Consider the following 27,852-nt stretch of genomic DNA (forward strand, 5'->3'; position numbering starts at 1 on the left):
AAAATTGAAAGGGCGCCTGCGGCGCCCCTTTGTATTGCTTTTGGTGCCCCTGTGTGGCGCCTTCGGCGCCCTTTTGTGGTGATTTTGGCGCCCCTTTGAGGCGCCTTCGGCGCCCCTTAAATTTTTTGGGGGGTACAAAAGACCCCCTGTACCCCCCAGTTCCGACGCCCCTGCTTAGGAGGAGTGTGAGCCAAAGGGGCGCATTGTTATGCTCTGCGGCGGATTTCTTACACGATAGATGGAGGGAAGAAGAAGAATTTGAATCTTGCTCTTTTCTTTAGCATAAATTAATTAATTGTTCCACACCCCAAGAAGACAGGTTGTGTTTTTTGGGCATGTTACGAGATTGCGCTGATTCCCCGTAATTTTTGATGGGTAATAAATTTTTATCGAGGGTTGATTTTCCAATTACCCAACTTAAATTAGCTAGAAAAAAAAACGTGCTCAGGGAGGAATCAAATGGGAAACTTTCACAGATTCCTCTGTCGAATTACTCAAGCAAACGTGCTGTGGAATTTTTTTCTCCCCCCGAAAAACCTCAAAGAAAAAGTAAATTGAACTTTAAATTCACGAGACTTCCGGGATATGTAAAAATGCTATTTGTACTGAATTCTCCCTCATGCACTCAAGGTGAAGAAAGTTCCTCCGGAAATATATTATTTCTTGTACGAGAATGAGGTGCCCCACCCTATAAATCATACAGATTCAGACAGTCTATTTTTATTTCCCTCACACAGGATAATCCAGTGCTCATGGTGCAGAAGGATTGGGCATGAAGTATCTTCATAGTGATATACATAAGCATATACCTTGTAGCTTCCGAGATTCTTAACTGAACAGGCAAGCTTAACGTTCCTCCCAGCAGGTACAGTAATATTTTCTATGATGTCTGTAAATTCAGGCTCCTCCACAACAACTGCAAGAGAAACATATTTACAAATAAGCACATTGCTATGTAGGTATATCCTTTAAACCATACACCACAGAATATTTCAAGAATTTTCCACTCAACTCTCTGTTTTCCATCCAAACATTTCACGCGGTGTGGTGGCTGACAACAAAATTTCACACGTCATTAATGTAGATAAATTGGCCTCCCCTTCATAGCCTTCATACAACTCAATGACTTAACAGCTATTTATTCAAGATGTTTTGCACCCATTTCTGATCAATTTGCTCATCATTGTGTGAAAATACTGCCGGAATTTCCCATACAAATGGGGGGAGCATTATCTTAAGCTCTGCTGTGGCAAATGAAGACTAATGATTGCCTGTCGAGCAAAATGGTATTAACAATCATGACCGAAATTGTATAAATACACCCCCTTCGATGCAACAAAAGGGAGCAATTAATATCTAAATTGACGAAATTATTCAATTAATTCCCCTTTCCCGCATTATAACACAATAATTCAAAATTTCTATGGCACAAGGGGTGGTTCCGGAGGTTTTTTTTAAAGATGTTTTCATGCTTCATTGAGTTTTTTTTTTAATTAAATATCTTTCCCCTTTATCTATGTATATACTTTAACATAAAATACTCTAGGTTACCTATTAACTTTAAAGAAATAAATGAATGAAAAATCTTAAGGAAGTTTCAAGTTATTTTATCTGATTTAGAATTGTATGGGGTAAGATGTGGAAGGGTAGATACATAATCTTGAAGAAAATAATTTCCCATTCGGCTAAATTGGTTTCTCTAAGCGTTCTGAAACTTCTATGGTTCTAATTTAATCATTTTCTCATCTAAGAGTTTTCTCAAAATATGGAAAATGTGCTTAAAAAATTTAAGAAATTTCAAATTCTTTTGTCTTATTTTTTTCGGTTTTAAAGAAAAAGTAGGTATTTATTTTGACTGATATTTTGTTTTTAATTTAATAAATTGTATTGTATTATTTCCTAAATTGAATATAAAATCGAATTATTTAATTTTTGTAGTAAAATTAAATTGTTTTATTGAATTATTTAATTTGAAGATTTTTCTTTAATTTTCTTAGACCTCGTAATCATTTTAAATAGATTAACCTTCTATTATAAAAAAAAACAATTGTTTTTTCACAATTTTTTCGTATTAGGATTCGCTAGTTGAATTTTTTTTAATTTTTCAATAAAATCTTTATTAAATGCTTTAAAAAGATTTTTTTTATTAAAGGAAAACTGAAGAGTTGATAAAAGAAATTAAACATAATAAAAAACGAAATCCACACCTTATAATTTAACGTTAAAGGTTCTTATTCTGAGGCACTATCGATTTTTTTGGTCACTGACCTCAACTAACCTTGAGGTCTGTAAGCACATTCACAAAAATTCTTCAGAATTTTTAAATTTTCTTCTTAATATTGAATCAAACAAATGAAGAATTTTTAGGATAATTTGGATCATCTGAGCAGATAATCTAAATCCCTTTAATATTATATCCAAAACAGTTGTCCAATGATCCCTAACCTCAACACAGGTGACCTGCGTACAAGAGGATGAGCAGATTTATATTTTCTCTCAGTGCAATGGCATTAGAAGCGAGCGTTTTATAACTGACAAAAGTATGCAACACGCTGGTATCTCTCATGTGCCCTTTTTGCACCACACATAGGAACGGGGTGTTTGTGGAAAATGCGGAAAATTCTCGGCTTCTGGTGGGATGATTTTTGGAAGTTATTCACCGCAGGGATGCGAGTCATTTTGGTTGAATGAAAATTCTTGAAATATCTCAAATCACATCGCGTGCAGAATTCCACGCGCAGGATGAATGGGAAAAGTGTTACGGGGTGGCGACAATTACCATTTGTTACAGGTATCACACCATTTTTTCCGGAATTTGAGGAGTCCCCCTCAATTGCCATACACAGCACAACGAGGGCCCCAAAATAGCACCAGGGGCCCATCAACTTTCCCGGTTTTTGCAATCACGCATAGCACACAGATTCAGTTCCGCAACACCAGCATCCAAGCTCAACAGCTGCTTTTAAAAATTCAAAAATTGATTTTTTATTTGTTTGAAACTCTTTTTTTTATCTTCTTGATTCTTTAATGATCCCGTATTGATTTCTTCAGCGGGGGCGGAAGTGGAGTTGGTGAGCTTTTTTTTTAAATAAATGCTAATTTATTCCAAGAGAGTGCAATCAATTTCTCATGACTCCTCCCGTCTATCGCTGCAACTTCCAACTGTCCACAGGATGCAAAAAAGAGGATGAGAAAAGATCCGAGAAAAAAATCCCAATGCGACCGGACGCAGCGAACCGCTTGGCAAGACAACTGAACGGATACTGAGTGTGCGAAAATGCCGTCGTCGTCACATCCTTTCTCGGGGTAATTTCACACTCAATCGCTCTCAGTGCTTTCGCCAACCGTCATCCACAGAGTCTCTCCCTGCTCTCATTTTCCGGTGCGCCGCGAACATAGCTATGAGCTCCAAAATATAGTTACTTTCCTCGACCAATCATATGGTGCTCGCGCCGACACCCCAACCCGACAGAAGGAGATTGGATAGGAGGACACTCTCGGTGCAAGTATGCGTGCGCCTACATATGTATGGGTGCTCTCTCCTCCAGGATACTCTCCCTCGTGGGGTTGGGGTTTCCTTGGTAGGCGGGTGGCTGCCGTCTTAGAGAAATTTTCATGTTGTCGTCCACAGATGGGGACACTTTGTACTCTGAAGAACAACCCCAAAGGTAGGTAGTATGGTATGTAGTATGCTCTCTAAATTTTCCCCTTTCACCCACAAAATACTCCATCATCCCTCGATATGAGGAGGAAATCAACCACCCTATTGTTGTGATTGTGCTTTCGAACCCCATATCCAAACTTATACCGATTTCCAACAGAATGAAAGGTGTTATGCCAGAAACATTCATCGTTGTTATGCCTTCAAATATTGAAATTTTAGGGGTAGTTCATGTAGCATCTTCCATTGCAATTCAACATACATTCACAGATGATTCAGTTGGAGTGCATTTGAAGGCCAGTTTCTATTCAAATCCACCTCAATATCCAATGATGCTGCTACAAAATAAAACCTTTTACTTGAAGCATAAATAGATAAATTAATTTAAAAACAAATTCATGATTTTATAATTGACAAATGATTTTTAATTAATTTGATGTAGATTGTAGATCTTACAGGTTTCTTATGAATGTAGAATTTTTAAAAATTAAATATTCAACTCACAAATTTCCAATACTAGGAAAAAACGGAATAGAGGGCTATTGGGGTACGAAACATGAGGGCAATTTTTACACATAAAACTGTATTTAATATTAATTCGGAATCGAATGAAAATTTTGAATCTCAGCTGTAGCAATTTGAATTAATGAACTTTTAAAAAATATGTAGGGGAACGTGGCCCAATTCCGACCTCCAAAAGTCAGCGCAGAATGAGAAATAAAATAGTATAAAATAAAAAGCAAATATTCTTAATTTTAGTACCACTTTACAGTCCTTTTAATGCTCTTTTAATTCCCATAACTTACAACATTTAAAGTTTTACCGGTTTTATGTAATAGTGGATTGTATAAAGGTCAAAGGAGATCGGAATTGAGACGCGTTCCCCCATGTAAAATATTTCCTTTTAATAAAAAAAAAACTTTTAATCTAGAATGAAGAGTACTTCTCAACTCTAACAACCTTAAGTGCGGATGTTCAGTTAGTGGAAATTTGTATATGTGAGATCAAGCCACGATGATCCATGACCAGAGCCTTGTTCTTGCAGAATTGAACTCTCTCTCACTCGTTCTTCTATGCCAATATGCAGTTGAGTATAGATTGACGTTTTGTTTTCCCAAACCCACCCCTCCCCCCGTATTGTAGAGAAGTTCCTTCCACCTCTCTTGCATGATGGAACACAAATTTCATTGAATTCTGTTCTATCTATCGCAAATTGAATATCTGCAGCTGCCAGATAACGAGCTTCTGATTATTTTCCTTTTCAATTAGTTTACAATATTATTCAATCAATTTCCACGCAAGGCTGTTAGTTAATCCGAGAGTCTCGGGCAATTGTATTCAGCACGCGCTTTTCATATATACCTATGTGTGTGTGGGAGTGGAATTATGTTGATGATAGTTAACAGGTACAATTTAATCCTCTCATATGGAGAGAACATGGAAAGGCCCCTCTTTGATGCCCAGGACAAAACATGTTGGCTTTTCCTTTTCCAGCATACACACATTGTGTATGCTCTATGTGCGTTGATTCTATTGAAAAAAAAAGAACAAAAGAAAAAAAAAGGGAAGTTTATTCTAAGCGGGTTGGTGTACCACTTGAAAATAATTAAGAAAAGCATTTTACACCTTTTGTCAGTGTTTTCACCAACACGCTAAAATGCAAATGACGAAGTGGAGCGTCTCATTTTAATTACTGAATCCCACAATTTTCTACTGTGAGCTTTTTTTGTATGTTTCTTCAGACTGCACATAAAAATAAAATAATATAAATAGAGAACAAAATTCACATATAAAAAATATAATATTTTTTTGCCATTCATGACCATAAAGAGACATGTTTCGCCTCTTTTTAGGTTAACCACAAAACTATTCACAGAAAAGACGGCAAGCGAATTGAATTTTGAGCTTTTTGTATTCTGGTCACATTCAGAATGAATAAAATTTTATGCTTCTGCCTTTTTTTTATTGAGTTTATGTTTTTAGTTTGAGTCCAATTTGAATGCAGCATCACATGGGTTAGATTGAAGCAAAATTATCGATTTCGGTGTATCAAATAAATCCACCCTCACCCCCTTCAATCCCACTACCCTACACGCAGTAGTTGTTTTGAATTTTTATTTTATTAAAAAAAAGGTATATGTGGAGGACAATGCGACATCATGATTGATTTCTATATATATATGGGCAACATATGCTACAAAGTATGTCTTATCGAAATTTACAAATCTCTTTCAAAAGTCAATTGCACATATAGAGCATAGTTCTACCTCATTCTACTGAGCACAGTCCGTTCCAGGTTATAACAAATGGTTTTTCGTGTACATTAAATTGTCACGAACGGTGGAGTGAATTTTTGGTTTTATATAGGGTTGGTAATATAATGGGTGGGAACACCTGTTTTAAACTTAAACATGTTTATCATTTCACCGCAGTGACAGGGCCACAAAACCCCGAGTACAGCCTGGAATAAACATGCTTTCTCGCATCACGGACATAGCATTAGATACATAATTTCGGGCACAGCGAGATACAGCAGCGTGTTCATATCGCACCACCCCAGCTTATCGTGCCATCAACCGCCCCGTCAGCTCCCGTTGGAAGGTCCTGACACCCACGGAGTCAGTCGACGGGGGTATTTAACCATCGAAATGTGCTCACAATTTCATGGCTTTTTAGTTGTTAAACACCCCCACAGGGACGCATCAAATGGACGAAACAATGGGGATTTTAAACCATTTTCATAATGATAGATAAAACGTTTTCATTGTGAGTTAGCTAATTAATAAGATTGATAAGATTGCACGTGGAATAATAATTTTTTCTATGATATTTTGTGATAATAAAGGGATGGTTCAAATGAAAACTTTACGGAAATAAATATCTCAAATGCTAGAAACTTAAGAAAATAATTTTTTTCAAAGTTTTAATAAAACTTTTAATCAATTGCAATGGTTGTTGTACATGTGGTCCTATTGTACTCAAGTTTCTTTAATAATCAAATCATCCATTAATTTACAAAAAACATGGATATTTCCATAGTTTTATCTTTAAACATTTTTAATCTACAACAAATATTTAAAATTAAATAATAAATTTTAAATCAGAAATTCGGTAAACAAGCCTATCACAAAATGTACTTACATGACATTTATAAAATATCATTCTGGTTATTTAAAGTTATTAAAATTGTACAAAATTATTCAAAATTTTTGAGAGCTTTTACGAGCTTTTTATCAATTTGTTATTCTTTTAATAAAATTTATTTTTGTTAACATTTTTATTATCTTTAACGAAATCCTTTATTGAGAAAAGTTTCCTCAATATTTAAATATAAGAAAAGCCTACAATCTAACACTGAAGCAACCCCAATTCAAACATCCCCTACAAATTTTCCTACATACTTACCTACCTACCTATCTTTCTTGCTTTAAATTAAATACTTCTCTCTTGGAATGCATCATCATGGATTTTTTCACATCCATCTCTGTATGGCACAGGTCCCCCTACATATCGTCCCCTGATCTGAAATCCTGGAAAATCAAGCACATCTAGCAAACGCAGTGGAAAAACGATTCACGCCTCTTGGTCGTGGGGGAGGCTTGAAAATGGTTTAAAGGAAAAATGTTTAAGGGTGTGTGAATGAAATTTTTGGGGAGGAAGTTTTGGGAAGAAAATGAAAACTGCGAAGCCATATAAAGGGGGAGCCGAACCAGCTATACTACATACAAGTTTTCCCCGTATACATGGGAAATGTTAAACTGTCCGTGGCAAATAAAATAAATGTGATTGCTAGTTGATAACGCGTAAAGTACATTTCTTTTTGTACAATTTTCTCGGCATTTTCCCCGGGAAAACAGAGCAACTTCAAAAATTTTCCACGTCAAGATATGTCATTGAACTAAACGAGCAAGTCGCCCAGACACTCACCCCCTTCGAAACATGTTATGGGAGACAAGACCCAGGAGGATGGAGAGCATATAATCAAGATTTTCTCTCCGCAACCCCCCACATAGCAATTGTGCGAAAAACATCCTCAAGTTGTGGCGGGTGGTGTGTGGCAACAGAAGGAAATTATTCCAATGGCAAACAACATGTTCAAGCATAAACGGATCGGAACATTGATTAACGAATTCCTCGGCTGATTCGGCTCTTTGGAAAGGAAAAACTTTTCCTTCCGCAATAAAATGATAAATTGTCTTTGATTTGTAATTTCGCATTTAGAGGGGATGCGACAATAGCAACACACACGGTATTAAATTTTTATTATTCCCCATAGTCTGTCAAAGATATATATCTCTTCTTTTTTTCCTTTTCATTTTTCCTTCAACCTTTTATTTTAATGCTGTAAACTTTGGCAATTTCGATGGCGCAAAGCACATTTAAAATTGCACAAAAATTTGGCAAATCCTTGCGGCATTGGAATGCAACTAGGACTTTATTATCCGTAATGCGGACAGCCAATTGAATTCACAACTTTTCTCTTCTATTGCAGTTAGTTTGGAAATTTTCACATTAACCAACAATGCAGAATGAAAGTTTTACAAAATGATAAACACAGAGCAATAAATTAAAATATTTTCCTTTTATCCTTAATAAATTTCAAGAAATATCGCATTCTATGTACATATGTATATAATACAAATATGTAACGTACTATATCCATATATCGAGAATTCCTAGGAAGCTATCCAATTCACAAATTACGTAAATAAATAAAAATCCTGATTTTATTTTTCTCTCGAAGAAATTTTCCTTCCTTTCGCAGGACGCAGAATTTGAGGAGATTCTCTCATTTGATAAATATAACTGTACATAGATTGAAAATTATTTTCCTGCTGGGTATACACGAAATAAAATTCCAACTGATGATAAACAAATAAACAACAATGGCTATATCGACAGAACAACATTATATATCTCTGTGTTGGAATAATTTAAGCAAATATCCTTCTCGCCCCCAACAATTGGTAAATCGTGACGCACAGATGGAAGAAGAAGGAAATCGAAGAATGTTGGACATTTAATAGATTTTTCATCATCCCTCCCCCGGCTCGTAGTGCTTGATTTTAAAATCAAATTGAAAACCCTAAAAAATTTAGATTCGTTTCCCAATTCCAAGACACTTTACATGTTGGATCTCGTGGACGTGGTGCGGAGGAAATATGTGAAAATAGAAAAACCATTTCACTTTTACGGTTATGACTCGACTGTTATGGCAAAAGATGGGAAATCAAATCACATTTTGCTACTGTTTTTCGTCTCTTTTATTGCCCATTGGAGATTCATAATATTGAATAGTGCTTCCCCCTCCCTAGCACGATAGATGGGAATTTTCTCCTATCGCTTCCTAACTCCATTGTTTTTGGTCATCACTCACCTTTTGCGCTCATTTTCATGGGACTATTTGGAGGGTATATGTTGTGTAATTTCTTTATGTAAATAGTTAAGAGCATTAGGTGAACATAAAATCGTTAGTTATACATCAAACCTGAAGAAATATAGAAATGGACCCTCAAGAAGTTTTCTGGTGATGGTCGGAAGCTCTGAAAAAATCTTTTTTTCATCTTCTGTGGAGAGAAGAAATGATTTAATATCTTAAAGACAAAATAATCTATCAAAACCAATTTAAAATATTTAATTAAAAGAGGAAAACTTTAGTCAGAGCTTTATCACAAAAAGCTGTACTTTGTAACTTTACCACAAAAAATATCCTTAAACTTTTACAAAAAAAAACGTGCAAATCATAATTTCTGCAATTTCTCAACTCTTTTCCACCACCACACAATTACTCAATGAATCAAAAGTTCACGTCACCTCATTATCACCGTCATTTTGTACGGTGGTGTACCATTTGAAGCAGCCATCCTAATTATTTCATTAATACAAGGTAATACAATATAAGCTGCCACAAATGATTAAGACAATTAACGAGTGTGTTTTACGCCTACCCAAATACAATTTACCTCCAAGCGTCTCTATAGATGTCGTATACGCATGTCGTCATTAGGAGATTTCGTCACAAAAGGGGAGGATTCCCGTAGATGGGTTCGAATTAGTCTATACCACAGATTTGTCTCACATCTCACGAAGGGGGATTTCACTTCGCGCCAAAAAGGGGGTGAGTATCGCTAAAGGGAAATTATCTGTTACACAAAGGGAGCTTTTCTTATATGCTGTATCATTCACCAACCCTCCCCTGAGAATCCCCAAAAGAAACGAGAGACGCCTTTCTTTCACGGGATTATAATTAATGTTTTATGTTTGGCATGTGGTGACTCCTAAAACCGTTTAAGCGGCATTATCTTGAGTCAAGGTAAAGCCAAATGCAATGCGATGTTATGAATTGTTTACTCAAAGATACAGCTTATACAGACATTTACCATAAATAATGAAAGTTATGGTTTCCACGAGAATTTTCCTTTTAAGAAGAGATGATAGGGAAGACTTGGAAAGCATTCTTTTGAATAATTTTGTGCATGGAAAGAATGGAAATTTTCACACAGGAAGGAATGAAAAAATATTTAGTGAAATACAAGAAATAAAAAATGAGAATAAATCTTGAATAAAATAATTTGAATCATCGCTGAAAAAAGCTTCTTCTTTACCTCTCTACTGCTGCACGTTATTTAAAAAAATAGTCCAAGTCATCGCTGGACAGAAGTTCGTTTAAATCCTTATTTTTGCTCTAATTATATTATATTCTTTCTACGCCGGCTCAGTTGGATATTGGACGTTTTCAGCGATTAAGTGTTTTGAGCTCTTGAGAATTTTCTGTTCCAAGAATTATGTTGTTGTGTAGTTTAAAATTAATTTATTTAATTTTAATGATGTGTAGATTGTTATGGAGACTTTCCCCTCCCTTTTTGACGAAAAATGTGATAACTGCAGAGTGAGTTAAATTAGTTTTTTGTAATTTTCTGTGAGAATTTTCCTTTTGTGAAGAAAAGCCACCTAATGTCCAACTTAATGTATTTTCCCTAGAGCCTGAGGAAGGAAATAAACATTTCCGAAACGTCGCTGAATGCAAACAATTGCATTTTTAATCATCCCCCGCTGACCGAATTCCGAACAATTTTCCTACAATTTGCACGGTCGTAAATCTTGTCTACAAGTTTTATTCGGATTAAAAACACAACTTCTCCAAAGGGACGCATTCTACACGAAGTTTTCAAGTTTTGACACGACTTGCAGCTTTAATTCTGGGCGGATATTTTCATTCTACTGGATTTTCTTCACCGATTACAAAAGATGTTTTTTCCGCGCGCATTTGGTGCATCTTATTTGGTGGAACCTTCTAGAAGCGCATCCACAAAACGGCAATTGTTCTTCAACTTGCACACACAGCAGTGATTCGTCAACTTTCACACACACACACATACACGCGTGCTGTTCCAGCTGATGAAACGGTTTGGTGTTGCGTTGGGGGGGCTGATCGCTCGCTCATCTTTCTACGCCGGCTCAGTTGGATATTGGACGTTTTCAGCGATTAAGTGTTTTTGAGCTCTTGAGAATTTTCTGTTCCAAGAATTATGTTGTTGTGTAGTTTAAAATTAATTTATTTAATTTTAATGATGTGTAGATTGTTATGGAGACTTTCCCCTCCCTTTTTGACGAAAAATGTGATAACTGCAGAGTGAGTTAAATTAGTTTTTTGTAATTTTCTGTGAGAATTTTCCTTTTGTGAAGAAAAGCCACCTAATGTCCAACTTAATGTATTTTCCCTAGAGCCTGAGGAAGGAAATAAACATTTCCGAAACGTCGCTGAATGCAAACAATTGCATTTTTAATCATCCCCCGCTGACCGAATTCCGAACAATTTTCCTCTAATTATATTGAAAAAGAAGTTTGTGAAAAAAAAATTTTTTTTTCAAATATTCAAAAATTTGAATCATCGCTGGAGAAAACTTTTTTTTTGTAAAATTTTTAAACAATTTCTTAAGGTTGTAAAAAACGTAAAGAAACTAAAACCTTCTTCCTTAAAAGTTAATATTTTTGTTTGTGAAATTTTCGAAAAGTTTTCTTTAAGAAAATATAATTTTAACCTCGCTAGAAAGCTTTTCCCTACAAGTATGTAACCTTATTTGAATTACTCCGCAAAATGCTTTATAAAATTAATGAAGATTAATTTTCCAAAATAATTACCTATACGGATTCTCATCCATATAAAAAGTATATTTTATATCGTGAAGATTTTCTCATCTCTTTTTTTTTGTAGTGAATACTGTATATAGCTCAAACTTTGTAGATGTGCTGTAAAATTAGCCGGTAGCAAAAAGTGAATGAAGAAAAGGCAAGGACGAAAGTGATTTGAAATTCATATAATAAATTGTGCTTAGAGGCAGTGATTTGCATAAATAAATATCGTATTCGCATTTTGGACGATGGTTGGTTTTTCATGGTTGGCAAATAAGATAAAAATTCATTTTGTACACCACGAGTTTATAAATTTTTAATTTACCCCTGCCAACGAATATCTCCCAGCAGAGCGGTGGGAAAGCTTCAGTTTTTTTTGTTTGGGCTAAATGTGACCTCAACCATGAGATACGACATCCTTCATCATACAAACTAAATATTTACTCTTGCTGAAATTCGTATATTTAGCAAAATAATGAAGAGCAACAAATAAGCAAGTTGAAAATTGGTCCGGAAAAGCATTTTGTAGCATTTACAAGATGTGAAAATGCCTCATGAAGAAGGAATTAGGAAAATGTTTTTGCAAGGTAAAAAAAAATCAAGAAATGTGAAATTTGTGTTAAAAAAAAGAGAAAGTCTTTCTCTCAAGTACCCACAATGAACGTATAAATTGCTATTTATCGTGGCGATGCACCCTTTTGGCCTTTCTCACTCACCCCATGGGCAGAGAGCACCCCCTTTTTTGGTCCGCCTGACGTACAATGTTAATGGTGATTGATGAGGGCTTCTGTAGCTATCAATTAAAGGACACTACACTCTATTGTAATGGAAATAAATAGAAGGAGCTAAACACCAAATGCAGTTAATGGCTGCCAAAATGCCGCAACGGCTGGTGGGAATGATTTCCTGAATTTAAATTTACAAAATGGTAATGGAGGAACTTCAAGCGCTGTTTTACTACTCAAGGTTACGTTCATGCCCTTTTCCATGTAATTAATGGAAAATTCTTTCTTTATTCTTGGTTGGAAAAATAAATTCAACTAATTTTCCAACCTGTGTCTTCTTCCTTTTTCTGAAATAAAAAAAATTGGATAAAATGAAAGGTAAATGTTTAAGAAAATCAAGCTTTCCAAATATATAAATTTAAAAAGAAAATATTCACATTTTATCTATTTTATAGTTTGTTAATTTATCTGACAATCCAACATTAAAATATCCAGTGGATCAATGATGCTAAATAAACGTTAAATTAATGATTTATAACGAATTTCATCCCTAATCTACTGTCTGATCTAGAATAGAATAATTATTAGGTTGCATTTTACCAATACGCCACATCAATGGTGCAAAATAGTCAAATTATTATTTATAACCCCAAAAACTGGAAAAGCCCAAAATGCCAAATGTGAACAGAATTAAATGGTATAGGCTGCAGATTATGTTTAACACTATGTTGTGTGTCAGTGGTATATGAAAATGGTTTATCAATGCTCTGAATTTTATGTGCTCTCTCCAATCTGTGGGTGTGAAAAAATTGATATATGCACCACCTGTTGTGCCGTATACCGCATTTTATTTCAGGAAAAATCCCATCATTTCACTCCCTATACTTCCACACACAAAAAAAACCAGCAAACTCCTGTGGGCACAAGTGGCAAAAGTACAACGATAAATCATAATCCTTTTCGATTATGACTCAACTTGCTATTTCAAACTTCTCACGACTTTTTTTTCCTCTCTTTATTCTCACGTGCTGTACTTGAAACGCCTACACACTGACTGACTGTGAGTATTTTCCACCCGGTGTGAGGCTGGGAAAAAGAAAATGATAAATGTTCTCCCAGGTTCTTATCTCGCTGGAGTGGGGGGCTGGCTGCTGTTGTTGGGAAAAAAAAGTCTATGAGGCGCTTTGGGAATAGTCTGATAGAAGTATTAACAAATTTATGTATTAATAATTCACTCGAAGCTCATCATTTATCACCACGGAAAATTTTAGCATATTAAGGGTGTATGTAGCAATAATTTTCACAGGAGCAAGCATAGAAAGAATGAAAAAAAACAATAAAAATCAAAAGATTATTTACTGGTTTAAATTCGATGTTGCGACTCAAATGATTTATTATGCGATTTCACATAGTGGGGCATGTTTTAAAATCCACCCCATATGTGACAAGAATATTTATTTCCACTACACCCGCAACTGAACTACATTTCGTATTTAGATAGTGAAGCTCTTCCTTTTGTCAATTATTTATTTAAAAAAAAAGAAATCTGTGGGGAAAACGACGATATTTTTAAAGGAAAATTTCTTACTTAACCTGTTAGATCAATCAAATTTTTAAATAGATATTGAAAGATATTAAAAGTTCAAAATAATTGAAAGATTAAAATTGAGAAAATTGAAGGAAATTTTTTTGAACCAGAAAATTCTTAAGAACGATGTGCCCGAAGATTATGAACCATATTCCTATCTTTTAACATAGAGGATGGTTTATAATCTTCGGGAGCGTTGAAAAATCTTACTTTGCATATTTTATTACAAAAAAAAATTATTAATAATTTCTTTAAACTTAAATCTTCTAACTTTATCTCTTAAATATTTCTTTGAATACATCTTTGTTATTAAGAAACTAAGCATTAGGTAGGTAAGTATCAAACATATCTAATTTGTTTTTCATTAAGACACAATCAATCAAATCTTTAGGTAAATTACTTAATTTAAAATAAAAAACAGCCATAGTTTAACTCCAACATATAAATCTCCCTTTTAAATAACTTTTCTCTCCAAAAAACTCCAACTCCTTTCTGAGATCTAAATTTTGAAATTCCCACTGATTTCGCAATGCCACAAAAGAATTTAATTTGTTTGAAAATTGGCAAGTGAATGAGCATCAATTAAAATTTTATTTAATTAAACATTTTCAACAAGAATGAACCGTGAATGTCTCCCGACAAATTTATGCTTCTCCATATAGCAAAATACCCTCTGTGTGAGATTAGTGGTGGTCTCTGTGTCCCCCATGAGAAAATTGTCAAGAGGCTGTTAACTTTTATCGCACAGGGGAACAAAAGACCATAAAATGCCGTTTGTGGGACGAATGATGGCTCCTACGGAAGGATTTTCACTGGCTTTGTGTCCGTAAATACGATTCTCATGCTGCTGCTATTTCATTTTGGGGGGTATGTTGTATAGGAAAAAAGGGTGTGAAAGATAGTCCTTTATTGTTTCGGGGGAAGCGTGTTGGGGGAAGTTGAGGAGGTGAGACGTTTTGTGGGAGGAAGGAAAAAAAAAGAGAATTGTAAATAGCAAAGTGGATGATCATTTAGCTGATATTGAGTTGTCGCCTTGATTTCGTCAAGATCCTCCAGGACATCTCACAGGCACTTTCATTTTATTCTTTTCACTCATATCTCAATTGGGATGTGTTCTAGTTGTGTGTAAGAGGGATGTGGGGAAAAAAGAAAAGAGTATTGTGTGCAAATTTGTTGAGATTGGTTTCTCGATGCTTATACCGCTTTCTCTGTGTGTAGTATCTCAACTACAACAGAAAGACATAAAATAGAATAGAAATAGTCTGGGATTTAAGTATCAAATCTCGTTGGTTTTGTCACATTTTTTCCTTCTTCTAAAGTCTTTGAGATTTTTTTCAGTTTCGCAAAAGATTGAATAAAATTTGTTACAAATGTAGGTTTCCTTTCAATGTACTTCGAAGAATTTATAGGAATTCTTATAAGAAATGTTTTAAGAATTTATGTATTAACAGATTGAGCATAAATCTGATATTTCTTTAAAGAAAACCTGTAACTGAAAGTCCTGAAAAGCTCTAAAAAATTAAATTTCCAAAAAGTTTTCAATTTATTCAAAAATCAATATTCAAGATTAATTTGTAAAGAAATATTCTTATTGCCAAATTATTGCGAATTTTTTGCCATCTCCAAATCTAAGCTTCAGTGCAATAAATTGCAAAAAGCCCCAAAAAGCACTTTTATTTATTTATTTACTTTTTCATGTGGATTGTATGTTTATCTTCAATGGTTTTAACATTTTGCGAATGAATCAATAAAGTGTTGCCAGAGTGAGTAACTTTTGTGTACCTATTCTCCCTTTTTTCCTCCCCCTTACCACACCGTGATTGTTTAGCAAAATAATTTTTGCCATACACGATGGTTGGGATAAAAGGTAGGGAAAAAAATCTGATTTTAAAAATATAAAATACAAAGTTTTAGTGTATAATCCAACCATTAAAAGTTTCTCATCGTAAATTCGTGAAAAACGAAATGGAAGGGTGTGTGTGTATATTTTTCCTCTCTGGAAAAATTCAAGGCGACTGACAAATGAGTGCAAAAGAATATCTCCGAATGGATTTTTTTCATCATAAATTTCCACAATGGTGTTCCTCTTTTTCCTCCCCACTGAAAGAGAGAGAAAAACTTCTTCCTGTAGCTTTAATTGGGGAATTGAAGTGGACACAGTTTGTAAACATCTCAATGGTTTGCCAGGGAAAATTGTATATGCGGGGGTGGGCATGGAAAAATGTATATAAGACCGAGGCATTTTGTGAAAAGATTCTCGCACATAAAAATGAATGCTTGTGAAAGTTATTCGCATTTCAACGAATATATCCCGCAAGAATATGCTGGAATGTTTCGCATCCTCCCGTTACGGGTTTTTCTTTTTTCCACCACTTTGGACTTGCTACGGGGCGGTGGAGGGGGATGGCAAAAAAAAAATTATACAAAAAGAGCATCCACCACTTAAAATATATTTTACAACTTCGGCAATTTACCGAATAAAACTCAAAGCTCTTAATAAGTGCCTCAGGTTATCTCTGGGCAAAACGATAAAAAGTTTTCTCTGTGCTGCCCTTTGCTGCTAAAATGCCGCGAAACTAAGAAGTAAGAACATGCGCGGGGATGGGACCACGAAAAACCATTGAAAATATCCCTCACAGTCCCCCCACGCACAAGAAGTATTTAGACGAAGGATACCCTTCTTCGAGAATGACGATGACTCCTCACCAGTGCGCTTCGAAATTAATGCCATTTTCTAGTTTTAGGCAATTTTATATATTATTGCGCTATTTTGAGATATTTGATACCATCATAATTAATGTAACTTCAACTTTGTTCGCTCCATTTACCCCTCAAACCGGGTGAATCGGGTTTGATGCCTCTCTCACTGCTACGCACGAAAATTGTCTCCACTTTCGCCATATAGCCACCCCCGTGCAAGAGTGAGGGTGGTTGAATTGGCCGCGAGCGTTTTTGAGATGATGAAGACGATTCTATGGCTTGTCATTTAACTTGAGAAACGCACGTTTTAAGTAAAATATAGCGACACCCAGCAGTCGTATACTTTTACCATGAATACAATATTGCGATGGTTTTTAGCATAGAGATAGCGCATTTACTCTTCAAGAGGGTTTATGCCCTTTCTATGCTCAAAATATTTCACTTTATAACCATTTCAGCATTTTGTCTCAAACATTACATATCGCAGAACAATCTCATTGTGACTTTCTCTGCAATTGAGCTTTTTTTTACAGGCCTCACGTTAAAAGTTCTGAATTTTTTTTGAATCAGCTAAATGCTATGGAATTTAAGTTAAGTAAAAGAATGAATATTATTGGGGCCATGGTCTGCTGAATGAATCCATATAATTCTTTATTATTTAGAAAGAAGTAAAAGCTCTAAAAGCTTCAATTGAAGCTTTAGCTAATATTAGTTCTCATCTAAAGATTAATGATTAAATAAATTATTTTCAAGTGAGAAATTAAAGAGGAAAAAGACGAAAATTAATTTAAAAAATATATTTCTTACAATTTTTAGATTTTTTTAAATTCCTGCTTCAGAGCTTTTTAAGCTTTAACAATAATTTTGCTTGAGTCATTCCACATAATTTTCCCCTAAAATCAGTCGTAATTGCAGAGAAATTCATAGAAATTATTATAGGTATAGCTTAAATTATATTTTCTATTGCAGAATCTGCAGAATACTTTCCTAAAGCACAGAAATAAAATACAGTAATATCCCGGTATAAGACTTTAAATAATTTAAAAATATGAATTCTCATTCAATTCAAGATTATTTTCTATTCTAATTATTATTGGAAAATCTTAGGGGAACGTGGCTCAATTCCGACCTCAATCGCTCTTTTTTTCAATCCGCTATTAAAACCAATAAAACTTTAAATGTAGAAAGTTATGGGAGTAAAAAAGAGCATTAAAAGGGCTTTGAAATGGTACAAAATTGAAGAATATTGCTTTTTATTTTAAACCATTTTTTTCTCATTCTGCGCGGATCAGGGCGCGGATCTTTGGAGGTCGGAATTAGGAAACGTTCCTCTACTAAAAGCATATAATTTGTTCCTTAACAAATCCTATAAAAAAATTGCACTAAAAGGTGGGTAGAAATTTCTCAAAGATATTTTGAGAAGGTTATTGTTCTCTTTTTAATCTCTTGTTCGGGACTAGAGTGTACCTATATGCAATTAAGGTACTCACCGTATATAAACACAAAGCATATCAGTAATACACGTTATAGGTGAACGTTTTGAAATTAAATTTGAATATTAAGTACCTGGCAGTGTGGCTGTGTGGTGTCTTGGGGTGATTGTGAGGCTGAATTGAGGCAATATTTGCATTAATTGAATTTTGTCGCCGCAGTGGTACAGAGCCTGAGGGATCTGGCAGACCCCATGTGTGGAGCACACACCACGATACTTCCCAACATATGTGACGACGTTGGTCTTTTTTTTTTGCCTTCTTCCTTGGAAGGACGAAAATCCCAAATTCCCACCTCACGTGAGCACACACCCTACACGTTATTGTATATTCACCCTCGTGGGGGTCACATCCTTCGACTTTTACCAAGTGAAGCGTGCAGAAATTGGGTGTCCAAACACTCTTGGATCACACATGTGTGGCAAAGGTAAGGAAAACTTACCCGGTTAACACCTAAATTATTCATCATTCTTACCAAAGTTTCATCACACCGACTTAATACTAATGTGTGACAGTGTTTCGCTTTTCCAAAAACTTCCACATCCTTTTTCCTCATGCTGAAGGACTGTAGGACTCCGTATGCGAATGTTTCGCTCTTTCTGACCTTCTCTGGGCAAGTCCAAAGAATTTTCGTGTGTGAGAAGAGAAAATTTTTGGTCCTTGCGGGCGAAACAGGATGTATGAAGAATTGTGTAAAACAGAGAGAATCGTTCATTTGGCTGATTTTTATCGCTGACTCTGTGATTTAACCACCATATCTCACGTGATCAGGTTACAAAAGTTGATAACTTCCGGAACTTTCTTGTCTTGCTATGGCAAAATAGAGAGAAACTCCTTCCTCCCCCGAAAAACAGAGGAGTAGCGTATACCAAGAGAAAAGACTTCACTGCAGGCGGTTCCTCAGCCAATATTCAACACACAGTGTCTGATTGCAAAATCGCCCACCTCGAAAAGTCATCTGTGGAATTCATAAGTGGTAGCCAAAGGGAAGAAAAAGGAACTTTTAACATTGTATAGGGTGGTAATTTGACGCTATCTCATCCGTATTTTCTCCTCTCTGAGTGAATTTTTATTATTCAAGGTAATATTTCACATTCCAATATGTAATAGGGGAAAGTTCACAAAAGCGTTATGCATCCAATTACCCGTAAATTCCATCCCCAATATTGTAATTATTATAGAATAATTTTCCTTTCAACACTTCTTCGGCATTTTAATGTGAATTAGATACCTAGAAATACTGAGAGGCATTTTCTTATGGATTTTTAGAAATATTTTTTAAATATTTAAGTTAGTTTATCTTGTAAAGAAAGTTAAATTAATTAAATAAAATTTAAGAAAAATGAAGCAGAAGTTTTATATATATTTTTCGTTAAACTTTATTTCAAAATATTTTTTAAACCTGAAATTTTTTCTTTATATTTCAAAACCCACTCAAAAAATTAATGTTATTTTATTTTTCTGCTAAAACTATTGACTCAGAAGCATATTCACTACAATTCTAAGTCTGGATTTGGTTTTTTAGGCTATGTTTAAGAAGTTTGTAAATCCAGGTCTTAGTTTTAAAGCTATGCCTAGGTTTATAAGGCTAGGCCCAAATTGTTAAACTTGAAATTTTTAAATCAGTTGTAAGTTTTTTAAGCTAGGTCCTAGTGCTTAGGCTAAGCCTAAGTTTATTAAGCTAGGCCTAAGCTTTTTTAAAGGTTACTTTTTTAAACTAGACCTAACTTTTTAAAGCTGAGCCATAGCTTTTTTAAACTTGGTCAAAGACTTTTAAGCTAGGCGTAGGTTTTTAAATTAATAAAAACGTTAGGCCAAGCTTTAAAAACTTATGCCTATTTTAAATTTCTTAGATCTGACCTAAAATAAAGCCAAACTTAATATTGAATTTCACTCAAAACCAATTTATTGTCCCTCTAAGATCTTTGAATCATTACACGCACGATGCTCCACCGATAATCCCAGAATTTATTGTAAATCTAAGTCTTCCTCTAATGGCAAAAGAAACATTTTCTTATTTACAGGAAGTAAAGAAAAGACAATCAAATAAACATGTCGTTGGGTGCTTTACTTCTGTGGGTTAACTTTGTAATTGATAGCAATCACTTTGAGTCGTTAAGTGCAACAAAATCCCATTTGATTAGTAGTCGATATGGGAAAACCATAAAATATTGTGAATGAATTGATACAGACCTATTTCCTTCGCATGGCACTCAATCCCCGTCGATTTTCTTCCTTTTCTGTCGACATTATTTGCCGAAATTGTATTTCATTCGCCCACCCATTTGCCAGAAAAGATGCGGCCCAAATGGTTGTGTCGTTGGCAACACACAAACCCATGGAAAATGACGACAACACAGGACCATATAGTGGCGCGAGGAGGGATAACATTTGACCTGCGGTTCCACCATCAATTCAACCAGCAGCGAGTTATTTGGCTTGAGATAAATTTCTCCTGTGCTTTGCTGCCTTTCATTTGCTACAATTTCACATCCATGTGTGTACACGTAATTGTCTCACTCTCGACATCTATATTGAATTTATCGACAAAGTCCGGGCGCACTCAAAGGGACTGAGGGGCTACAGGAAGACACAGCAGAGGAATAGAGTAAAAAAAAACTTGGCAAAGGATGTCTTTTCACTCGACGGAGATTTGTAGTTGGTGGTGGAAATGAAAAGTCGGAGGTCAACACTGATTCTCCATGTTGCCATGTCTTTTTTCCTTCTTTTTTTTCGTGGTCCTTCACCGTGTTTAGCAGAAAAATCACTGCACATGGCGAAAATCTGTGTGGGGGCGGAAGAAAACTTTCCTTCCTCGATATGACGCATTTTTGCCAGAGAAAAGCCAAATGGGTTGCAAAGAAAAATTCACCGTTTAGATATATAATTGTTGGTGAGTGAGAAAATTCTTCCCCGAAAGAACTTTTCCCTTCCGCGCCAAGACGATGAAATCATATAAAAGTCTGTAACTGGACAAGTTTTCTTGCTATATAGATATATGTGTGTGTGAAAAGCTGATTGGATCCCATTCAGTTGTTGGACAAACATAAATAATCTCTGATTACGATTTAATCTTTCTTCCTCTCGCAAGTTATTACTGAAAGAGGGAAAAATTTCGTAAATCAGTTTTACGTCTGATGGCAAAAATGCCCAATAAAGCGAAGAACTGCGCGATGGGAACGGGGAGTGAGATAAATTTCATAAGACGAATGAATTGCGAAAAGACTTGGTGAAGAAGATGGATCAAGACGGGAGGATTAAATTCCTATCACTTATCGTAATTTACAATTCATAAACTTTTCCCCACCACAAGCAACTTTTTCTTAGCCACACAATATATTTAATATCCTTGCTTAAATTGGAGAACTGTACGTGAAAGTTCACGTTAATTCACAAGGGGTGTATGACATTTACAAATATTTTTTAAATCATTATTCAAATGAATTCTTTTGCCAGGAAAATGTAGAAAAAAAGTCAAAAGAAGTTTATCCGTTTCTATCCCTTTTTAATCTTATTCTACTTAACATAAGAAAATGTTTAATCTTTGTTTAAAAAAAATCGATTTTTAACATGCTAAAATTGAAAAAATTGGATAGATTCTGATAAATTTTTCTTTTCTTTTCTAACAATTCAAAAGTTGTTGTAGGTTTTTGTCAACTGATATTTTCAAATCGTTATATTGTTGTTCTATAATATAAAAGTAAAGAATTTGTAGTTTCAGAAAACAGTCAGAAAGATCTTTAAAAAGCCTTCTAAAAGTAATTTTCATTCAATAACACGATTAAAGAATGAAGTAAAATGTCAAAATCTTATAAGATTTTTCCCTAGAATCTTATAACGAACGAATTGAATTGTATGAAAAGAAAAGAAAAGATTTTTATCAGAATCTACCACAAGGTCATGTTTCCTGAAAATTAAAATTCAAAAAAAAAATGTTTAAAAATTATTAACTTACCTTCCTGCAGTCTAAGGCCTTGGAGAATTTTTAAAATATTCTTCAAGATTTCTCTTATCCTGCACATCTTTCATTAATGCAAAAGCTCCTCCGTGTCAGACACCCCTTGATCCTCTTCCACGTAATATATAAAATATATTGGTGAATTAAGGGGTTGGGCGAACAGGAGAGATGGAACATTTTCGGGGAAGAAATCCCTCAACAAATTTAAGCTTTTAAGTCCGCTGGAGTACTATGTGAAAAGTTCCCATAAGTTTCTCCTCCACTTTTGTTTCGAGTAATTTACGACAAAAGTACGTTTCTCGGGCCAATTTGTACCTTCATTTGGGTTAATTGGTGGTTCCTCGTGGCGATGTTCCTGGGATGGCAATCAGTGAAAACTTTCCCAAAGCAGGGGGCGAATGAGAAAGATCACGAGAGTCAATTTTAAATTAAATTGATAATATTTTCTCCTTGACTGAATGCACTCTCTTGCGGTGTGGTGGGAAAAACTTTCCTTCCTCTTCTCTGCCCTGAAGCGCGTATGCCAAAAGCGAGCTAACTTATAGGGAGAAAAAAAAGATTGGAAAATGTATAGTAAATGAAGTCTGAGAGGGAAGTTCCTTCAAATTCAATGAAAACGAATTTTTTTCATCTTTTCCTTTTGCAGAAAAGACGAAAAAACTGATGGAATTAATAAATATGGAAAAGAGCTATATGATGACAAGACCAACAATTCAATTATTTCTCAACACAAATTCCCTCTCTCTGTGGTTTTTAACCCATCCTCACTCTTTGTATGATATATCATACGTAAAATTGGTGGTTTTTGATTAATTTTTGTGACGCGAATTCGCAAAAATTTCTTTCCGGGTTAATGTTTTCCACTTTTATAAACCCTTAACTCTTTATATTAATTTTCCTGGGTGTCAAAAACATAAAATAATGTTATTTTTTGACAAAAATCTAAGTGTATCCAATTGCAATGTTGTCCGGGAACCAAAAAGTGTGTTTTTTAAGTGACAATTCCCTTTTTCTCTACAATACTTTGTGCAAAATCTCTTATTTATTAATAAAACTTTGTGAATTAACCAAAATATCCGTCTCCGGCAGCAATTTATTTAATTATTTTGTGCGATAAACATCTGCGTATGATATATCATACGTTGGTTGAATTGAGGTACTTTTTAGGTTATAGTGCGAGTTTATTTCTGCGATGGAAGGTGTAAGGATTTGGGAGTGAAAATATAAATTGCAGTGAAAAGGAATGCCAGGAAGTGCTATATCAGATACATCGTAAGTATTAAGAAGTATCTAATACCGGGAAATATAAAAATTATAGCGAAAATCTTGATTTTTGTAGGTCTGAGAACGAAGAAGGATAGTACATCCGGCTCTGTCCGGAGACTTGTCAGCATACTCACAAGAAGTCTCCGTCCTAGAGCAAACCACGCAACATGAGATGGTTATTTGACTTCCTGGCTACGCAACTGCTAGCGATGAGGATAACTGTGGTAATCACGACAAGTTTAGTTTCTATATTCTTAGAGCTAGAACTCTACAAGAACGCGGTGAGTTGATTATGAAACCCAAGGATTGGAACACCTTTGGATCAATTTAATTAATTCTGGTCCAAAATCTAGCCAGAATACTTAATTTCAACATAATTTATGTAATTTATTCATTTATATTAATTAAAGTTTTTGCTTCAATACTGAGAAAAAATTGAATTTTTTCAACCCCCTTTCGTTAAACGTATGATATATCATACGGTGTCTACCGACGCCCCCATGGGGCCTAAAAATTTTATTTTCAGGAATTATATTTCTTTTAGGCTAATTAGTCAAATTCTAGAAAGTAAAGGTCCTAGGTACAGCAGATCTATGACCTCGTTAGCATGGGTTAATCATTAAAATTTCGTTTGTGTTCCTTTTTTTTATTTTTTTTAAATAAAATTATATATCATCAATAATAATTGTTGCATTGAGCTGAGGAGCAAACTCAATTAAATTTATCAATTAACATATACATACATTGTTTTTATCAATAATAATTTTGGCATATTTCACTCAAGTGACAATATATTTTTTTTCATTTAACTATATGTATAATACTACCCATGCTATGTGTAATAGATGAATTTCATGAGCATGATTAATTAATTAAAATACACTTGATTATTTTTAATTTACAATTCATACGCTATTTTCAATTTAATTCCATTTTTTTTTATTACATATAAATACGTGGTAGGTTTCCATTATTTACATCATAATTCCATTTTTTGTGTGTTTTTTGGTGTGTATTTATTTTATATTTATTTTATTTTTTCAAAAGCAGAAAAAGAACTCACAAAAATAATTCTTTTTTTTTGAGTAACAAGAGAAAAGTTCTGTAAATTTGAGGGCTGCTTAAATAAATATATATTAAATTGTCATACTATATATCGCTCTCTCAGGAAAATCTTTTTTAGTTAAAGAAGAAAAGTCATTTAAAAAAGTTCTTATCGTTCTAGAAATGAATTTTCAGCCTAGAACTTTCTAAATAAAAGAAAAATCTTTTAGTGGACAAATTAAAATTCTCAGAAGATTGATTAAGATTCTAACTTACTGAACAACCCTCGTAATTTGTATATATTCAATTTGATTATTTTTTTCTTTAAGTGTACCTTACATGCCTTTACCTAACAAGACTTTTACTTTATAATTTCAGTGTACTCACAAATATTCTGCAAAAGCTCTGTGTTTTTTTTTACTTTCTAATCCTTGTTCAGTGGAGCTCAAAATCGTTGCTCAGTTTTTTTTTCTTAAATTTTCATTTCCCTCTTTTGTATTTTTTTTCCTCTTTTTTTTCATCAAAACATTCTTTGAGTTCTTTTTCATTTTTATAAAATTTAATTGTTTGATTAAAAATACGTCAGTCATCTATTTAATCATTTTATATGCCTAAATGTACGCTACATAAAACTTCCTTACAAGTGCTGATGATGTGCACGAAGCAATCTCTATATTATGGTAAAGTGCTCTGGTAGGGCTTAAGATCAAAAATTCCTGGTAAGCTGGAGGATAAAGTACGCTTGCAGAGTCAAAAGGAAAATTCCTGAATATGTTTTTGTACCTGGTTTAAGGAGAGAGAAAAAAAGAGGCATGAAAATGGAATAGAAGGGTTAGAACTTTTAAAAATTTAATAAAGTTAAAAGAAAATTGAGTAGAACATTTATAAGGGTCCTGAATAAGGACTACAGTAAACCGAATTTTTCAAAAATGACTACTTTTAGAATGGAATTCATTGCTAAATCCGATTTACGTTTTCTTAAACTAGACTTTAGTTTTTGGAACCAAACGTTTTTAGGCTGGGTTAGTTTTTTTAAGGTCAGGCTTTTAAAATTAAGTTAGGCAAAATAGAGACGGAACATAAAAAAATCTAGGTCTGGCTTAAAGAAAACTTAGGCCTGTTAATAGAAACTTAGGCCTGACTTAAGAAATTCCAGCCTAATTCAAAATCTTAAATTCGGGTTAAAAAAAATAAAGTCTAGTTTCTAAAAACTTAAACCTTTTTAATAAATCTTTAATCAAAATTAAATATAGATAAATCTAAAACCTGATTAAGGAAACTTAACACGGAATTTGTTCGGGAAAATCTCTTTCCCTTGACTTAACGTTTCGGTTGAGGCTTAAGTCATTTTTATTTCGACGAGTTAGTTTCGCCTGTCACCGTAGGTGGAGCTACTCGCGGCCTTTCAATTATGACAAAATAAATTCTGTTTCCGCTACTATTCGTATGTGCGCGTGTTTTTGCTATTTATTAAATATCTTCCCAGCAGTACACGTTTTTTGCATTTAAATTCCACATCGTAAATTTGTTCTACATTTCGGTCCGCTCTCGTGTGTTATATATTTCAATGTGTACGGATTTACCGCCAAATTCAACTTATTTGGTGCAGCCCTTTATTTTGAGACATCCGGCCCTTTGATGCCTCGCAGCCCCCGTGGATCTTCTGCATCAGCATTTTTTTGATCCTCCTCGCCAGGATCGGCTACCCTTCTATATTCACTAATGTTTCTATCCATCTATTGAAAGGTATGCCATGGGACATATGGGGAAGGCTACAGAAGAGGCTCCTTTACTAATTGATGTCTGTATTGTATCTTAAAGGTACGCCAAACACCACCACAAGATTCCCTGGTTAATCCAGAAGGGCTGCATCTCTAATAATGTTTCCTGCCTTATCATTAAAGGTAAATCCCGTCACAGAATTAGTATTAAAATTTATCCTTAGTCTACAACTTATTAATTTTAATCAAAAAATAAACTCAGAGTAGGTAATCAGATTACGCACAATATGTTTTCCTTAATCCCCTTTATCGCGATTCAAACGCAACTGATATATGATTTTCAACTCTAATTTAATCGATTAAAAAAAAAGACGCAGATTAATCTTCCTGAGGGCAAATGAAGGGAATCACGGCGTATTATTCAGCATTATAGCCTTTTGCTCATTTTCACCCGAGTAGCCACCCCGCGTGTGTTCTCCAGCGATTAGCTTTTATGTACGTTTTCCCATAGGGGAAATTTGCACAAAATATTGGCTAAAAAATGCTGATTCACTTTTAATGTGTGTGACGGGATATTTGTACTGCGTTCTCGCCGCCCCATTCTTCAATTCCACACAACGCACAACATGCTCTTCTTCACGCAAATATTGATTCTGTAAATACCAACAGAGGCTGTTTGCAAATAACCAACTCCGCCCCCCCCTCCCCAACCCCATCTCCCTCAAGCACTGTTATGACTTTTGATGTACCCCCTTTTCCCATCACAAATTCATTGAGTAGGTATAACGCGGATGTAACTTCCGAACATATATCGTATGGCAAATGCAATTGATCTCTATGCTGAAGGCAACATTGGACAATAGGCATGGTAATTGGCATAAACATAAAGTATATGACTTGATGAGTGGTCCAATTTGGGGATTTTGATGAAACACAGGCGCCAATGTTCATTACCATTTGGGAAATAAAGGAAATTTTAAAGGCAAAAGTTTGGAAATTTGCAAAATTTCATTTTGAATTTTGACGGAAATTTTAGTTTAAAATTCAATGGACCTCAGTTGCATTCAGAATTGTATAGAGTTGAATTAAATTAATAATTTTCATGGCCTGACCTAAATTGCCTAAATTTATTTAGTTAGAGCTATTCTGACCAAATTAAAATTATTTAATCTAGATTTAATGAAATTCTCGTACTTTTCTAGAACCTGAAGAAACCTCAATTTGAGACGAAATATTTATCAAAATCATTTTCGTAAAATTCATTTAATTAATTTGAAAAATTTGAAAGATAATTTTAAATATTTTTGAACGTTAAACGATCTTGATTTCCTCAATAAAATTAAAATTATTCCTCATTAAAAAATATCTACATTGTATTGCAACTTCTCAGTATAGTTTATTAACTTCAAGGAATAAAGAAATCAAAGATTGAATTTGCATAATCTGCAAAATCTTCAATGCTTGGGAGTGGGAGGTTTCGTAAAGAAAAACTAAAAAATATATACGATGGGGATTTATTATTGAATAAAACGATTTTGTTGACTTACATCCGCTCGTTTTGTCATC

The 27,852-nt window shown here is 34.4% G+C and overlaps 2 protein-coding genes and 1 long non-coding RNA gene across 4 annotated transcripts in view; 1 reads left to right on the plus strand and 2 right to left on the minus strand.

Annotated features, from left to right (window-relative positions):
- LOC129789679 (protein CEPU-1-like) overlaps positions 1-3,320 on the minus strand; it is a 28,797-nt gene extending 25,477 nt beyond the window's left edge. The window contains exons 1-2 of the mRNA XM_055826681.1: positions 2,780-3,320; positions 810-916 (exon numbers count right to left, since the gene is read on the minus strand). Of these exons, the coding sequence (XP_055682656.1) occupies positions 810-916; positions 2,780-2,882 (210 nt within the window). The 5' untranslated portion in view covers positions 2,883-3,320. The remainder of the gene's footprint in view (positions 1-809; positions 917-2,779) is intronic.
- The window catches only part of LOC129789572 (uncharacterized), a 656,748-nt gene that overhangs the window by 684 nt on the left and 628,212 nt on the right, over positions 1-27,852 (minus strand). The window lies entirely within an intron of this gene.
- LOC129789802 (uncharacterized) lies at positions 10,420-11,482 on the plus strand. Its single transcript, XR_008750500.1, has 3 exons — positions 10,420-10,550; positions 10,643-11,294; positions 11,387-11,482. It is a non-coding gene; the product is annotated as an uncharacterized LOC129789802 (long non-coding RNA).

The sequence above is a fragment of the Lutzomyia longipalpis genome, chromosome 2, assembly GCF_024334085.1.
Source record: "Lutzomyia longipalpis isolate SR_M1_2022 chromosome 2, ASM2433408v1".
Taxonomy (NCBI): Eukaryota; Metazoa; Arthropoda; class Insecta; order Diptera; family Psychodidae; genus Lutzomyia; species Lutzomyia longipalpis.